At 31.2% G+C, this 17472-nt stretch overlaps 1 protein-coding gene across 12 annotated transcripts in view; it reads left to right on the forward strand.

Annotated features, from left to right (window-relative positions):
• LOC135135203 (serine/threonine-protein kinase MARK2-like) overlaps window positions 1-17472 on the forward strand; it is a 35932-nt gene that overhangs the window by 1102 nt on the left and 17358 nt on the right. For 8 of the 12 annotated variants that reach the window (XR_010281465.1, XM_064064212.1, XM_064064217.1 and 5 more), the window contains exon 1: window positions 6084-6175. Coding sequence is in view for 4 of the 12 variants with exons in the window: in XM_064064221.1 (XP_063920291.1) it covers window positions 11541-11828 (288 nt within the window). In the remaining 8 variants the exon portion in view is untranslated. Of the gene's footprint in view, window positions 1-5975; window positions 6176-9938; window positions 10495-10911; window positions 11829-17472 lie in introns of those variants that run through there. The other 4 variants (XM_064064221.1, XM_064064219.1, XM_064064222.1 and 1 more) reach the window with 4 other exon arrangements.

Here is a 17472-nt window from a genome sequence, read left to right on the forward strand (position 1 = left end):
GCTTGGGTGTTTAAATTCATTACAATAAAGAATTAGAATAATGTTAGCAATAATTCAGCACAATTGATACTAATTGACAATGCTGATTAAAAATAAATTAGCTCATTTTAGTGATCGTCAGCAGTTTATTATTTTATTAAAATAAGCAAGGAAAAACTCGTGATGATAAATTTGTACCGTGCTATTCAGACAGTTTCATTTCAATTCAGATTATTTCAGAAACTACCATTTTGTATGAGAAATACTAGGTGAGGTAACAATCGGCAGAATCAAGTCTATTTAGAAACGTCATATAATAATTGATGGAAACTGACAACTTTTCTTTTTTAAATGGAGCAACCATTTGTTTAACAGTTTTCAAAGAGATTGTTTCGTCAATATGTAACAGGTGAATACACAATAGAATTTTCCGAGTATTCTAATTAAAAATTGCTTTTCGACAATAAGCGAAACAATCGTAATAAATTGATACAGACCTCACCGGAATGAACATTTTTTTGGTTCAATTGTATCCGGTTTAGATGGAGCACACTTCCGAATATGGTTGGAAAGGAATTTGTAAATTTTAATTAATTGAACTTGTTCTTATTAATGTAGATTGACATAAATTTCGTCAAAAAAAAACAGTGGTACCATTTAGACAACAATGTATTATTGTCACAACTTCCATGCAAACAATACAAAAATGCTACGATCAAGAAATTTTGTAAGTAAATCTTATTTTGTAACTGTGCCATTTTATTATAATTTCTGTTTTATGCAAGTATGTAGTACGTTGTTAAAGTAATTTGATCTACAAGTGACAAGAAACATCCTGTATAATGTAATAAAAAACTAGATATTTATTTGTTACTTAATAAGTTAATAACATTTGCTTTTTTTAATTTAAAAATGTTTATCTCTGGCTTATTTGTTATGGACACACTGGTGAAAACGATTTTGTGGCAGTTGTATATTTTTCATTACTCTCGGGATTTGTGTACTATTTTAATCAAATGACTAACTAAAGATCCAATTTTTATTAGAAGCTTCCAGGATTAAAATACCGTGAATGCTTTTGCTACTTGCAGATATTTAAAGATGATATTCGTCGCAAAAAGAGAAGTGAAAATTGTAGCACGAACATTTTTTTATATATATATATATAATCAAATGTTGTTTAGTACTTCTAATGAAAATACAGCAGTAATTATTACTCTTAGGTGTTTAAGGTCACTAACCTTTGTTTTCAGGGTTATGTTATTTTTGATTACTTCAATTCTATAATGAATCATAGTTCTCAAGGCCGTATCTGATTAATTTCTTTCTGGATTTGATCGGCAAGAATGAAGACTGACAATTTTAATCCAAGTACAAGTTGTTTTAAATTCTTGAACAAGGCATACAATTTGAAAACCAATCTTAAAGAGATGCCACGATTTTTCATGTCGTGCGCTGTGTAAGAGCAGATCTGAGATTTTGCAGAAACCAAAATTAATGTAAAGTATTATTTTGAATATGTACTGACTCTCTTCCTTACAAAAAAAAACATTCTGCTTAAGATATATAAAACAAGTTGTCACGTCAAACTATGGCTAAAACGATTTATTTCTTTATTTTGTTATTGCACTTTTTAGATTGTAATACTTTATTTATGTTATATAGAATTGGCTTTATATGACCACACTCTTTTTTTAAATGTGTACAACATCGTAATTTTGACAGTGGCAGCAAAGAAATATAAGATTGCAAATGATATAAAGAATTATCTGATCCATTTAAACACTTTGTCAAACTTTATTCCAGAATTCTGTATATTCTTACATATGAAACAGCACATTTGTCTCATTGGAAAATTTTATCAATTAATGCCAAAAAGTAGTGTCAGTAATATTGATAATGTCATAACTAGAAATGTCCAAGTTGATTTTTAAAACAATCAAACCCTAGTGCCATCAAATAAAATAATTAATGGATTTCGATGTTAACGTAGACCCTAATTTGCAAGAAGTATTTGACCTCTTTCTGCAGCTAGAACTTTTTTTTGAAGGTGTCGTTTCAGTAATCGAAAACAGAAATTATGCCTACATACCTTTAGCATTCGTGATTGAGTTGTATGTAACATTAAGTATTAATTTATTTCCCCACACAGATAGTAGTTTTGAAGTAATTTTGCTAAATTATTTTAGATAAAACAACCAAAGTCTCATTAGTCATTATGCTTTACTAAATTGTATACGCTTATTATTTAGCAGTATTGATTTGTGATTTTACGTACTTTTTCTTAGCTGTAAGGTAAATTAACGTTATATTTGGTAACTCAAACCTGTGACCTAGTTATCAAACCAAATGTGAAGTAAAGAAATGTTGCACTCATGCTCGTTTTTTTCTGATTTCATGTATCTTAAACTTGTGTCAAATTTTGTTGTAATATTATTACAAAGTATTTGAAATTTGATTAAGGTATTTTATTAGTTTCTCCATTACTATTTGTTCGTCTTCCAGCAGCGAATAATACACAAAAGCACACCAAAATGTTTTTTTCTCTTTCCGATATCATGTGATGTATTGATGTAACCTGTGTGTGTGTAATTTACACACACCGTCAGTAAAATGAGGTATAATTTCAGTTTATATTGTCTAAAAATAAGATTATTTTGTGCTAAAAATAACTCGGCAGTTTTGTTTGCTTTATATGTGTGGATTAAACTAGCGTATTTTTATAAAATTAGGTTCAGAATCAATTTCTCCGCACCGAACGATCGTTCAGAAAATTAATTAATTTAGCGTGGTTGCTTGGCGTTTCGTAGTCATTCGTAGAATACGGAAATGCAAGTTTTCTTTTTCATTTGCTCTTGAGTATAACCTATATGTCCTCTGTCCGTACTACTTTGTTGTTAAGGTAGTAATGCATCAATTAAAATTTATCCATTTCAAAGAAATGGTCTCTGGAAAATTAAGTTTTAGATTATTTCGAAATTTTAACAGGGAATGAATTTTAATGGATTATGACATTAACGAAAATTTGCCACCAATGAGGGCGCAAAACTATTAAACTAATTTTTTTAGGTATACCCAAATGCAAATGGTTTGGGAATGTTTTGCTTCCCAAGTGAGATTTAGAAAAGAATTGTAGTAGGGTCCATTTGGCAAATGGTTAATTTCATGTTTCTTCGACGGTTCATAGCTCCTAGAGTATGAAAAAGTAGGTTCCCGTTTTCGTCTGTCTGTCTTCCGTCCATTCGAAACTACTGGGCTGGTTGTTATATATCTTACAAATATCGTGTTAAACGATGACAGAAATTTGATTGATCATTCCCATCAACAATTTAATGACGTCATCTCAAAGTTTTGCAAGATATAATACGATTACTAAGACGAGACATGGTTTTGAGCACGTTTATATGCTTCTTCTAAAATCTTTCAAACGTCGTAAGGTTATCGTAGACACGCTAACCAAGATGTACATATTTGTTTATCCCCTTCCAAAATTTGATTACGTTGCCTAAAAATTTTACTAGATGAATCACATCTAAAATGTAGAAAAATCGGTATACACATGTGGTTTATCGGCGCACCCATATTTTTTATGATTTTATATACAAAATATCTGAATTGAAAATACAGAATGCAACAATTTATTTTATTGATTGAATCAAAGTGGTGTATCTTATTTTTTCTAAATTCTAAATAATAGTGTTGTTAGTATTTAGTATTACACTGTACTTATCTAAATTGATTAAATAGCTTCTGATTTATCATTTATATGTAGAATTACTTTCTTAGAACGTTAAAAAAATTAATGTATGGATCTATTAATTTGTTGTTTCAGAAAACGATCTTTTGATTTTCCGGATAAATCTGAGCGCAGTAACGTTTTGTTTAGTATTTAATATAATTAAGTTAGACAGTTATTGATATTAGTATTACAAATACCGAGAGAACAATAATAAACACGATCAAAGACAGCCATGGATTTTTGAAGATTTTTTTTTTTTTTCATATAATTTTCGTCGTGTTGGATTACTGTCAACTTGAAAGCTTCATCTGAAAGTGCAACTATTACAGACAAATCTTCAAAAATCCATGGCTGCCTTTGATCGTAAAAAACACCTCTAGTTACTTCTCGATGTTCAAATATTTTCTGAAGGTATGGCCATGGCCGACTAGTATAAAGATTATGGCCTGTCCAAGAGGTACGATACGTGTTGCCATCTATTAATAATTACACTTAATAATTTAGCAAAATTTTAATTTGACTTGACATTATGGGACTTCAAAACGTGTAATGGTGGTTTGTTTCGGTATGAATGCCTTTGTGCCTTTCAAAAAGTGTTAATAATTCTTTTGTCGTTTTTGAATTATTAATAGATGGCAGCACGTATGGTACCTTTGGCATTCCTTTGGACAGGCCATAATCTTTATACTAGTCGGCCATGGTATGGCGTAACTAGCGTTTAACATAATTTGAGGTTAAATCAATAATTCGAATAGTGACAGATTGTCTACAGATAAGAGCAATGACAAAAGCGACAGAACGAGTTTGACAGTGACAGATATGCGATTACGATGTTAATATCCGTTCGCAAAACTCCCGCACTGTCAGTGTCAGATTTGGAAAAAATGACCTGAGTGTACTCAGTGGTGAGATGTGAAAAACCTGTACAATATGTTGCAAAATTGCAATCTAGTGACAAACTAGTAACTAAAAATAACTTGTCAAATAAAAATGTCAAAAGCACATTAACTGAAGATTTTTATCAATTCAAGTAAAGAAAGAGTATGACACACGAACGACAACGAAAGCTTTTTTTGAATAATATATATTTTTGACCTTACTGTCCATTTCTACGCTTCTGGTGCTACAATTTGTTTGAATTACTGACAAGTTCTTTAAACACAATGAACACTTCAGCAAATCAAAAAGTTAAAATAGTTAATAAACATTTGATTTTTCATTCATTAATTTTGAAAATTTGAAATTCAAGGCGGTAATCATATAAACTTAAAAATCTTTTAGGGGATTATTTCTCATACCAACAGAATGTCATTCTGACAATGCGGGAGTTTTGCGAACGGATATTAGGTAGGTCATACGTTCAAAAAAGATTTACGCATCGAGTAGTAACTAGAGGTGTTTTATTTTTGATCGCCACTATGTAAGTTTCTATTCTAGGTAGGCTGGTGTCGAGAAACGTAAGTGCATGCGGGGTGCATACATCACAGATCTGTCAATGTCAAGTTAAATGCAAAACAGTAATATCCAACCTAAAAAAGTGAGCACGTTGAAAAGCCAACCTAGATTCGAAATTTAAAGAATCGCACGTTAAATATTGTGTGCTCTTCAGTATAAATGCCTATTTCCATATGATGAACTAATATTAGTAGGTGGTGTACGATTTAATGAATTTCGTTTTGTGATATAGATATACGGTATAGTATAGTGTTTTCATTTTAAAACAAAGAAATCGGTGTACTTGGATATAATTGTACGATTATAAAAATTCACTCTATCAAGCAGTGGTAAAAACTCATACAATATGATTCTAGATAAGGTAAATGACCTTAAAAATGTAGCGTCTCCTTTCTAATTTTGATTAAATAGGAATTGCAAAAATCGCTTTCTCCATAAACTCATTGCGTGATGATCCTCTTTTAATTAAAGATTTGAGAATGTTGTAATACACATTAAGTGACTGCAATAACTATTGTTAGTTTGCGCTACGAAACTCTTAAAATATCGAACTTCGTAGATTTTGGTTATTGGAAGACAATGAGTGACTCAGATTTTATAAGTAATAAAACATATTACAGAAAGAAAATCTTCATAAATGGAAATATTATTCTATGATAAAATGCTTGCTTCGCTTGTTAGTCGATTAAAAATGTAAATTTATATGCTGATAGTGACTATCCCACTTGATTGAGATTGGTAATAACATATGTACAGTTTTGATTAATACATAAACTAATCGTTGTGTGTACTTTCGTTCTAGGTAATGTGAGCTGGAAAGTTCGATAGTCAGTGGGGACAATGTCGGCAGCAATGCGCCCGACTCTTCAGCCTGTCCCCGAAAGTCTGGAAGTGACCAAAAACGCCGACCCCACTAGTAGTGCCAAGACGCCTGTTAAAGTTAGCTCAGATGCCAATAAGTCATCCCGTTACAACTACCACACACCTTCATCTACAAATAAGGTAAAGTTATGCTTAAGTCAGCTACCTGCTGCTGTACAGGGTGTTCATCTAAAGTGATCAATCGATCAGAATTACCTTAGAACTTACACCCGCATGGAAAATAAGTTTAGCAGTATGATATTCACTGTGGCGGCTTTTATGTTTAAAGACCCATTTAAATTAGGAAAATTGATAATGTCTCTAAACCTATTTATAAATTATCTGCCAAATATATTGCCTGCAAAAGTGCAGTTTGAAAGTAATTTTGAATCGATGGATTAGACCAAACACCTTGTAATTTTCAAAAAGGAAATTTTGATTATTTTTCAAAACAACAGGATTTCCTTATACGTTTCAGTGATGCATATTTATATTTTTTGCTGTGTTCATGAAGTTACAGATTCTGTATTGTTTGGTGGTGGGGCATTCTGTTGCGTTTTGCAGTACATCATTTTAAATCGTGTTTTAAATCATTAAAATGTATATTAAGGGTTCTACAAATATATTTTTACTTTTGTAATTCTACAATTGATGAAACCTGTAACAAACGATCATTAATTTACACTTTGGATAATAGAGGACAGCACTTTCCGTTAATGATGCTGTCTTATTACAGTGGGTGCGGATTACGTGTGTATTGCTGTTTGTATATGTACTTAAAAATCATTTGGAAAGGATTTACAACTTGTATGAGCTTCATGGATTGAATAATTACATTAAAATACGTAAATTTAATTTTATATATGAACAAGATTTAGCGATAAGTTCTCGCCTTCTTACGTTGCTTTCACATGATCACGTTGACACACAGATAAGACTTCAGAAGTTAATATTTATGACGGAAGGAGTGCACAACTAACAGTTACGGTATTACAAGTACCCATTTGTAGGTAGTTATTAACATTTGGGAAACTGTGGTCGCAAATCGTATTAGAATTTAGTTTTAAAGTATTAATTTAGGAACCTCAAAAAAATGCAGTCGTGAAGCGATTAGAAAATTTTTGTTTGTTTAACGTAATCGTGTGAATCAGTACTTTTTATTGAAACAGATTATATAGTATTTTTTTACCGAAAAAAGTTTCAATAGATATTTCAAAATATGTATCTGTATATTTAAAAAAATGTTTGTATATTTTCAAGTTTAAAAAATCCATCCTTGCATTTAGAGAGTAAGAAAATCTAAAAAGCTGCTGTTGTCTTGGTTCCTGCAGGAATAACCAGAGTTCTGCGAACTAGACCAAATTCTTAATTTTACGAAATAAACGGTGTAATATATTTCAGAATTGTTAAAGGCACGTTTTTCAAAATTCATGTGCGAAAAAAGGAAATGTTGGATTTTCATTATCTACTTTATTTTTAAGCAAATGTTACGTACGGATTTTTATGAGCATTCGATTTTTAAGTATCGAAACGAAAACCCGATTGTCAGAACACTTGGTTAGAACGCAAATTATATAAATTATCAAATCCGCATAGTTGTGACATAAAACAAGCATATAGTTGGAGAGGTCTTACATTGAGTATCGTTTTACTATGTCGGAAAATGTCAGACCAATAATTGAACTATATATAACTTTACTATCATACATTGTTGTGTACAATATCTGAATCTGTTAAATATCAAGACCAAAAATTGTAAAAAAATGTATATTTCAAAGAATAGTAATTAAAAGATTACATCAGAATTTCATCTCAGTTTCTTGCCTAATTGCTATCAGTTGAATCAGATTTAGAAAAAACATTACTTATCTTCAGAATTACTTGAAATAAATTACATGTAACCATTTGTGTATATAAACGTAATAAAAAAAGAACCTCTGCAATTATTTACAAAACTTTTCTCGTGCATGTTGTAAACATATGCACATGTGTAGTTATATACGTATATGCATACATATAAATACTAGATAACATAAATTGATTCATACATTGTTTTTGAGTCATCCTGTGTAATCAATTCTAGAAAATAAAAACATTACCGAGGCATAAATTACGCTGCATTTTTATTACATTTTGAAACGACGTTATCAGGTTTCTGGAGGGGATGAATAGATAAAATTTGGTTAATGTTTTACCATCTTTATCATAATCTTTAAATTCAAGTTACGAAGATAGACACTTGCCCTTTCGTACTATGAGTTTTGAGACACCAAGAAAACATGACGTTGGATTTTATCAAGATATTTTATCATTAATAGAAATGTAAAAGTAGTCTAAAGTTTCTTTCTATGCATAATAGTTTTTAAGAAATTTTACTAATTACCTTAAATCTTATTAAAAATTAAAATTAACGCGTTTTGTATATTCAAGTCTAGAGATTAATTGATTGTAATGATGATTTTTAACATCCACTACTTGGAAAATGTTGATAAATTTGTATTTCCTGTTTTTTTAGACTTGTCCATGATTCATTATTAAACAAAAAGAGATGCTGATTGTAACTCCAAAGCACGAATTTTAATAATTATATTCATGCTGGATAAATATCTTATTTCAACTGTAGACGTCATTCATTAAGATTTATCGGTAGCGCACGTATTTATATACTTGCACTTATTTTACTCCGTTTTTCGCCACCAAAATTTTGATGCACTTTTTTAATACTGCAGTGATTACTAATTGGAACTACTTATCGTAACACCCATCACCCTATTTCTATTTTTATTTAATTTTTTTTTTTTTTTCAAAAACTTAAGTTGCATACATTACATGATGTGTATTTGTATTTAGTACTTCATACCGTACCAATCAATACTGTGCTTAGTCACATGCAAAGCGTAAAAAAGCATTTCAGTATCACATTATTAGAATCTAGTATTTAACATTGAGGTCATATTCATTCGAATTGAGGATTGCCAATATGAGACTTCAAAAAAAGTATGTTGCGTTAATTGTATTATTAATAATCTAGAAGAGTTTATCATATGGAAATTTTATTAATCAATCACAAGGATTTGTTATTAGCAATATAATTTATTCAGAGAAACTTGAGCAATACATATTTTGTTATTAGAAATAGTAGTGACATATGTATAAATAACAGAAGACTCAAACAAGAATAGTAGCACTATTACTTATAGTTATAGTTCTGAAGGTTTCATCTAGCTGCTTTTGTTAAAAGAGTGTTTGGGTCTTCATGTCTAGTAGTCAATAATTAAATTTGTTGCCAAATAAATAGTTGACCATCAATTGAAGAAATTCTAAAAATAATAATTTGAAATTAAGATACCGATCATATTTTTTAAGTCAAAGTATGCTGTAAGTATGCATCTAAAATACAAGTTTTTTCCTCTACATCACGTCCTTGCAAATAATTGTAGTACGTGTGTTCTGCATTTCAGAAACATGTAAAAGTAATTGGGGCATGCAAATGCCACCTGTCATTAGTGACTCACAGGGCATATTGTCTTGATAAATAATAATATAATAAGCATAGCAAATCACTGTTGGTGATGCAAAATTTATACATATCTGCACATTTTTTTTTTACGTTAACGTTAATTCGACCAAATCGAAATCCACACAAAATTCGAATGTTGTTGAAAGTGTCATTGTATCACTTTCTCTTCTTTCTAAAGATCATTTTTCAAGATGGCTTCCCATACTTGATTCTATTTGACTACCGTACTTTAACCTGAATACATAAAAGGCACGTTTTTCACAAATTGTATATTATCTTTTAACTGGATTAAAGTTAATGTCATTATACACAAACAGTCGGGCAAACAGATTATATTGGGTTTAATTTTAGTGCACGTCACGTCTCTTCATTTTCATTCCGCTGGTACCGTGGAAGTAGTGGTCCGAAGGATGCCGCACGGTAACATCGCGCCATACAGACACACGGGAGGTCGCGGAGAGTTAACCGTTTCATAATAGAATGAAATGAGCTCGTGTTATAAACGCTGAACGTAAAACAGTTAAATTTTCCGGAGTTTGAGTGTGCGAATGAGTGTATGCGTTTCCATCCGCAACTCTTGTTGGAGAGAACTTCCTGGTGCGTCCGATTCGATCCTGTGCGCGAGATCAGTCAGAACTTGGCTTCGGACGTTGCGCTTGGTGCAGTCGTGTTGTGCGGGTTTTGTTTTACACCCTCTTCAAATTGCGGCCAGAAAGGACGTTCCTTGTTTTAAGTGCCTTCAGATCAAAATACGCGGTGGTTATTTGTTGGATACCTTTTCGTTTAGGTGGACACTTTCAATTGCAAAAACGTTATTTTTGTACTAATGGAGATAAATTCACACTTCTTTACTTATTTATGATTTAAATTTAGAATCGTTATCTTTTCATGGCTGAATGCGCTTGACAGTCTCATAAATTACAGAACAATTAAAAAACAGGTAAAGTAAATTTCAAAAAGCTGTGACTACTTCACTGATAATTCAGTGTAAAAAAGAGGAGGTGTAAGTTACATTTTGTACTGACGAGAAATTCACTACATTGTACAAAATATTATTTGTTGGTAATATCTAATAATACAGTATGACTTAATCGTTTCAATAACGTTTAATGAAATGAACTTTAGGTAGTCGTAGGTGAAGGCTGTTTTCCTTCAGGCTCTTTGATTTTCCGTGTTAAAACGCTTACATGCAGTTTTTATTTAGATTAATACAAATGTTACAATTGGAACTTCCCTTATTACATTTTGACTCATTACCTTATGTAATTTCGCAGACTCTCTGGACCTTGACTATTCTTTAATTCATATCTGTAAATTGCATCATAGTGAGAAAGTTTTAATTAAATCATGTAGATTTACTAAACGGTTTCTACTGTAACATTTTAATGTAATCATTGCTTTTTTCCTTCCGCATTGTGCAAATCATGATTTAAAATAATTGACCAGAGATAAAGAACTTAAAGGACGGACAGGGAGTCCAGTCTAAATAAGAAATAATTTTCTGTCGCATCTGAAAACGTTTATTTCCAATAATTTCACAATTTTGAATTCATATTTTTAATCAAAGAACGTAGTATAAATTTATCACGATAGTAAAGTTTGTAGAAACACGAATGTGTATTTTTGCTCGTTCAAGTTTACAGCTGCGAACTCATTCGCGCCTCAATGTTCAAGAGTTTTTCGTTTAAAACTTTTTCTCTTTGTTGGTGAATTTACGTCAGTATAACATGATGATTTACCTTGTATCGATTTTTCGTTGAAGTACTGCTCATAATTTATGTACAGAAATTATACAGGTACCAATATCTAGTTATTTGATAAAACTAGATAAGTTTACTGGTAAACAAATGTGGACCAAAGAGTGCGACCTTACAACACATGAGGACAAGAATTCGTCGATACCAGTGTCAATTGATCTAGTCAGATTAGATTTATTTTCGAAGGATGCAGCAACATCCTGATTAAAACTATTGGTTTGACATCAATATGTTCGAAGTGTCCAGTGTCGCTGGAAACAAACTGGATGCCGCCGCTGCTATTCAACAATCTGCGGTTCGTCCACATTATAGTGTTAAAAATCAAATGATGAGGTTGTTACGAAGATCAAAATCTGCGGCTAATCCACCTTCTGAAAAAATCCAACACAAACAGAACGGTCATCATCATTACCACCATCATAATCACCACAACAATGACCAGAATACTAGAAACGGTGGAATGGTCGTTAATATTGTTGAAGGGCTTCCTTTCGTAATCGGTGGCAAAAATAAAAAGGTAATGTAGAAGTATATAAGGAAAATAGATTTTCCTAATACCAGTAAAAATATTCGGATATAATGAAAGTGAAAATTAACTCGTGTATTATGCGCCAAATTTTGTTCATGTACATATATTCATGAACGTATGAATGTCAATAATCGCCGTGGATTTCCCCAGGCCTAAAAAAATTTTTGAAAAGTACTCTTTCGATAATAAAATAAAAGAAAATTATTGTATTTTTTAATAAGAATATAGTAAGTTTGAAAGCGGTGATTCACGAAGTTCTACAAGACAGTGCCTTGATGTAGCAGATTGCAAACACTTATCGGTCTTTGCCGAACTTCGTGAACTTCACTTAATATACTACATGTAATTTATTTTAAACAAGTTGCTTGTTATTATAGTAATGTTAGGATACATATTCTGGTTCAGTTTTATTCATTAGAACTGTATGTGTATATGTATAGAATATATTATGTGTTATAATAATAATAGTTTATTACTTTACGTACAATTTACAGTGATTCATATAAGAAAAGTCAGAAAATATACACGAAATAAAATGCAGTACAGAAATAGCAGTATTGGAAGTGTTCTAACAAATCGAATTAAAGCGACTCATCGTAGCTATATATAAACATTTGTCAATTAAATAACTTTTCTACAGAAATTTAAAAAATGTAAATATTAGGGATGTACCGACTAGTGGCCGACCGGTCGGATAAGCCGACTATTCGGCCATTTTTCATCGTCGGCTACAGTCGGCGACTAGTCGGCTAAACAGCCGACCGGTCGGCTTTTTTTGTTAGAATTAAAATAGTATATAAAACAATTAAACCAGGTTTACAGAACCTCAATTGAATATTTAATTGCGATTTAATTTTTAACCCCGCCTTAAAGTACCATGTGACCGACTCTACGCCAATCAGACGTCGCTAATGGTCTTGTTAAATGCGCGATCAACTTAATCGCAGTTAAAATATTGTATAAACTGTCCCTAAATTGTGTTATTCTTTATTTTTGTACTGAGTTACTAAAAAAAATTAAATGTTAAAATTATCGAAACAAATTTAATACATTTTTTGGAAAACAAAGAAACTTTAGTTATTCCTGTTATTAAAATTGTATGAACAACAGTTCCCACAAAATCAGGTGTTCAACCTGAGCGCATTCATAATAATTGTATAAATGTAAATACTTCCGATCTTTCGTCTACCTGCCCTACGCTCCTACGTCCTTTCTCTTTTCCCTTCTAGAATTTTCTAAACTCCTTCTTTACCTACTTCCACCTCTTCAAAACCGAGCTTACCTGTGTACCATTTTAAACACCCTTCCTTCTTCTCCCTGGCACTCTCGAACAGTAAAGAACGAAATAAAATCTGAAAACCGTACCGTCGCTTTTAAATCACCAACAATACCCACAAAATAACACAAATTTTTAAGGTAGTCAGAGAAATAGAAAAAAAAACATACTGTCTGTCGCATTTATAAACCGGTTTTAGCAAAGCCGAACAGTCGGCCGACTAGTCGGCTTTTACTGGCCGAACAATCGGCTAGTCGGTTAGTCGGCCAGACCTACAGTCGGTAGTCTCTAGTAAATATTGATATGGACGAAAAGCCTCTTTTTATAACGTGCAATCAACAAAAACGGCTTGAAATTGACGTTGTATGAGCAAGTTATCTTTGTGACGCTCAGTGAAGATGAGAATGACAGTTTGTTCATCCAGCGCCAATTTAAGGATACTTTTTATTTATCGTACCTTATTATAACTAGTTTACACGCGTAATAATTTGTACATCGCTCTGGCGTCGAAATTGTCTTTGGCACTACACTGAAATTATTATAAAGTTTATAGTTTTTCCTTATTAATATTCCGTTTAACAGATGTTGAGGTATAATTTTGTAGTGACAATAATACTACTGCGTAGTTACAAAAATAACCATTTTTTTTTTGTTTGTTTGAAAAAAATCAAGTGACTCATTTACAAAACAACACATGTCCTAATACGGATTTATGCATAAATTTTTAAATGGAGACATTCAAATTGTTGGATTAATATTTTTTGGTACAAATCACGCTTCTCACTAATGATGCATTTTGTGCTGCAGTGTGGTAGATAACACGTGGATATTTTTTAGTTGACTTGGTGGGCGTACAAGTACGATTACAAATAAAATAAATACAACCACGCATCTGGTGTCAGTATTAGTCACTGAAGGTTACAGGTTTTCCTTATATAAATATTTCTTCAATGGATAGGTTTAGAATTGTTATACCTGTGTTTGTGACAAATCAATTTAACGAATCAGTCATTACAAAAAATGTGTCATGAATAATGATGGAACTGATGATTTATCTTTACTCTGAGTTGCCGCAGTTCAACTTGATAATATATACCAAGATCAAAAATTTTAAACAAGTATTTATCGATTGATTTAAAGCGATTATCTTGGATATTAAGAGTATTAAAAAATCTAGTATTTGTAATCGAAATTATTATTTGGTTTAATGCTGGTATATGTTAATGCTGACGTTTCGGCAAAAACATTATTCCAACAATTATTTATGTCACCAACATATTAACTGTTTGTTTCAATTAAAATAAAATTTTCGCCATATTGCAAATATTTCTTACCTCAACAAACTAATTTCCTCGTAGTCTTTGCTATCGTGTTAAATTTAAACAAAGTTGTTGTCTCGGACTTAATAAATCAGTGTGCAAACATTGTTCCGAAGTGTGTCGCCCAATTGAAACAACCATCCTACAAGTAATTAGTTTAGTTAACGGCTGACGCAGAATGTTTTCAAATGTTAATTGAAGTTTAACGGTCAAGAATTTAGGAGTACAGATTTTTCCCTTCCTGCTGTTAGTACAGATTTTATGGCGAATGTTTGTTATTTTTTCATAAAGCAAAAGATCTTAATACTGAAAACGTTAAATTGAATTTGATGTAATCTTCGTAATCATTATGTGTACGACTACTGATGGATAAAGCGGAGGCTTTTATTGCTCACTTGATAATGCTATTACTGCATTTTGAGATTGTGTTTAATCGACATTTTTCACATAGATTTCCGACAAACGTATGACATCTCACCGAAACAATTAATGTTCAGAGCATAGATACAATTAAAGTTTTAAAAGTACATCTATATGTCATTCTCATTTACTTATTCGGATAGTATAATAACAAAATAGAAAAACAGCGTTGTAAACTAAATAGAAAACTCACTTGTAATTAGACTATCAATATCCGTTAGTGTGGTGACGACGTAATATCGTGAAACATTTATCTAAATGGAATCATACAACATTCTTTTCATTTTAAATATGTTGTAATTTGTTCATGAAAAACTGTTTTATTACTTTACAATGAAACAAAAGTGTTCTTAATATGAATATATGGAAAGTTAATGACCCACAGTGACACTTTGTTTACTGATGTTAAGATATTAATCGTGAATCATTCTCAACATAACTACAATCATATTTCCCCTATTTTTAATTTAATTTCTTCAAAATTACGTACACCGTAAAACAACAAGTTATTACTTAAAAAAAATACATACATCATAAAAAATGAGAATGTAAGCAACTGTATTCGACTTTTTTTTTACTTTTTAAGATTATAATCTTTCCAGTAACATATTTTTGTTATCCATAAACGTAAAGACTTGAGTGCATATGGTGCGGTATTGTAACACCGTCCCTTATATTATTATATTAAATTGATTCACTTGTTATTTGCGAGAACCCTAATATTAATTTTATTACACATAAAATATTTTAGTTTGTGCAAATGCAGAGAAGTTCAAACTTAGGCTACGGTATACAAACGTTTTTCCTTTTTCTTATTGTTAAATAGGATAAGTGTTAACATATTCCACGTCAGATTGTTTTGTTATTATTATTTTCTTTCCCGTTTAATTTCAAACGTAATGTGTGTGCTTTTTTTTGTGTAGATATCGTTAATTATGACGCAAAAAATGGCGACATTTTATGTGGTGATGTCTCAACGAAATATCGGTATAAATGACTCAGAATAGTGACTTAAAGTTTAAATAAATGTATTATTAATTTATTTTAAATTAACGTTTTTAGCGTAAAGATAGAAAGTCATAAACGCTGTCTGGATTATGCCCTATAAGGTAGATAAATTACTTCTTCTCATAAACGAGTTTTTAAATGTTTGTGTTTTCTGAGAAAAATATAACTAATAAAGTTCACTTGATTTACGGTTCAATTGATTTTTGAAAAGCGTATACGAAGAAGGACGATTCAGTATGTAACAGTCTTAAGTTACGTTCATATTTAAAATTTTCTTTTTCACAGAAAATACAAGTTTTAAATTTCGGTAGAAAATAAAATCAATGAAATCTATATTAACTGTAGAAAATGTTTTCATATTTTCCAAGTGACACTTAAACACATCAAATGCTAGAGTGGAAATAAAATACGAGACCAATTACAGAACAAGCCATTTCAGTCGTGCCGCTTAGGTTATTATTGGTTAAATTGACTATTATGTCTGATTCATCATCAAAATTGTCAGTCGTTAAATAAAAACTTATAAATGGAAAATGTTTTATTATTTTTAAAATTCACTTCCACCATACAAAGTACTAATTTTCAGAATGTTTTTACGTTATTAATAGTTAAATATATTGTCACACAACGTCATACAAAGGCCAGATTCACAGCAGAAACGTTCATTTATGTGATTGTGCAACTTGACAGTTATTTGGTTGTAAAGGGGCGAAAACGAAGATGTACTCCTAAACTCTTCCTGTAATGTAGCACAAATTATAAAATTAATTGTTATAATTTCAAAGATCGATAAAATAATTCGGTTCATACTTAACTTTTTTCAGGATTACCGCTATACCTAGAGTTAAAAATAGGTGTGAGTTTTTAAACTAAAGTCGGAAACGGGAAACCTGTGTTTGGTATTCTACGAGTTATAAAACGCCAAGAAAACATTATACAAATATTGAAATAGTACCATTTCAATATTTGCTTGGAAAATCAGAAATGGAATAAACAAAGATTCCCACGTCAGTTCCTTTCTAAAATTAAAAGAATTAAAACGTTTAGAAGAGTTGTGTAGAATTTCATGATACTGTTTTAAATATTATGTCAAACCATATATAAAAAATTACTTAAATATATAGCTAATGTAATATAAATGCTTCTGCTGTCCAGGGCATACGGAAAATTTTGTAAAAAGGTACTACTAAAGTAATTGATGGAACTAACTTATCAATAAAATTCTTGAACAAATATGGGCCGTAAAGAAATTATTGCGTGACGTCACGGGACGTTATTGTCGCATTTACTATTTCATTACGAAGCGTCGTGTACAGGTGCAGGTTTCTTGCAAATTGCACACTGTCTTCATCTACTGTATGCAAGTAAGAGAGAAAACGACATTTGGAATTTTCGCGCTTCTACGAATAAACACTACACATATATTTTGAAACATGTTTTAAAATACTACGAAGGTATGCGCATTTATCAACTTCAAATGCCTAGAACTTGTATCGCTGAACTCACAATACTCTTTTGGAGTTATCACAAATAAAACTTAAACGTTTGCGTGAAACGTTGCACTAGGAATATTGTTAGGAATCACGTGACACAGTGATTTAAGATTGCA

Source organism: Zophobas morio, unplaced genomic scaffold (genome assembly GCF_036711695.1).
Source record: "Zophobas morio isolate AGI-343-1 ecotype UQ-CSIRO unplaced genomic scaffold, CSIRO_AGI_Zmor_V1 ptg000024l, whole genome shotgun sequence".
Taxonomy (NCBI): Eukaryota; Metazoa; Arthropoda; class Insecta; order Coleoptera; family Tenebrionidae; genus Zophobas; species Zophobas morio.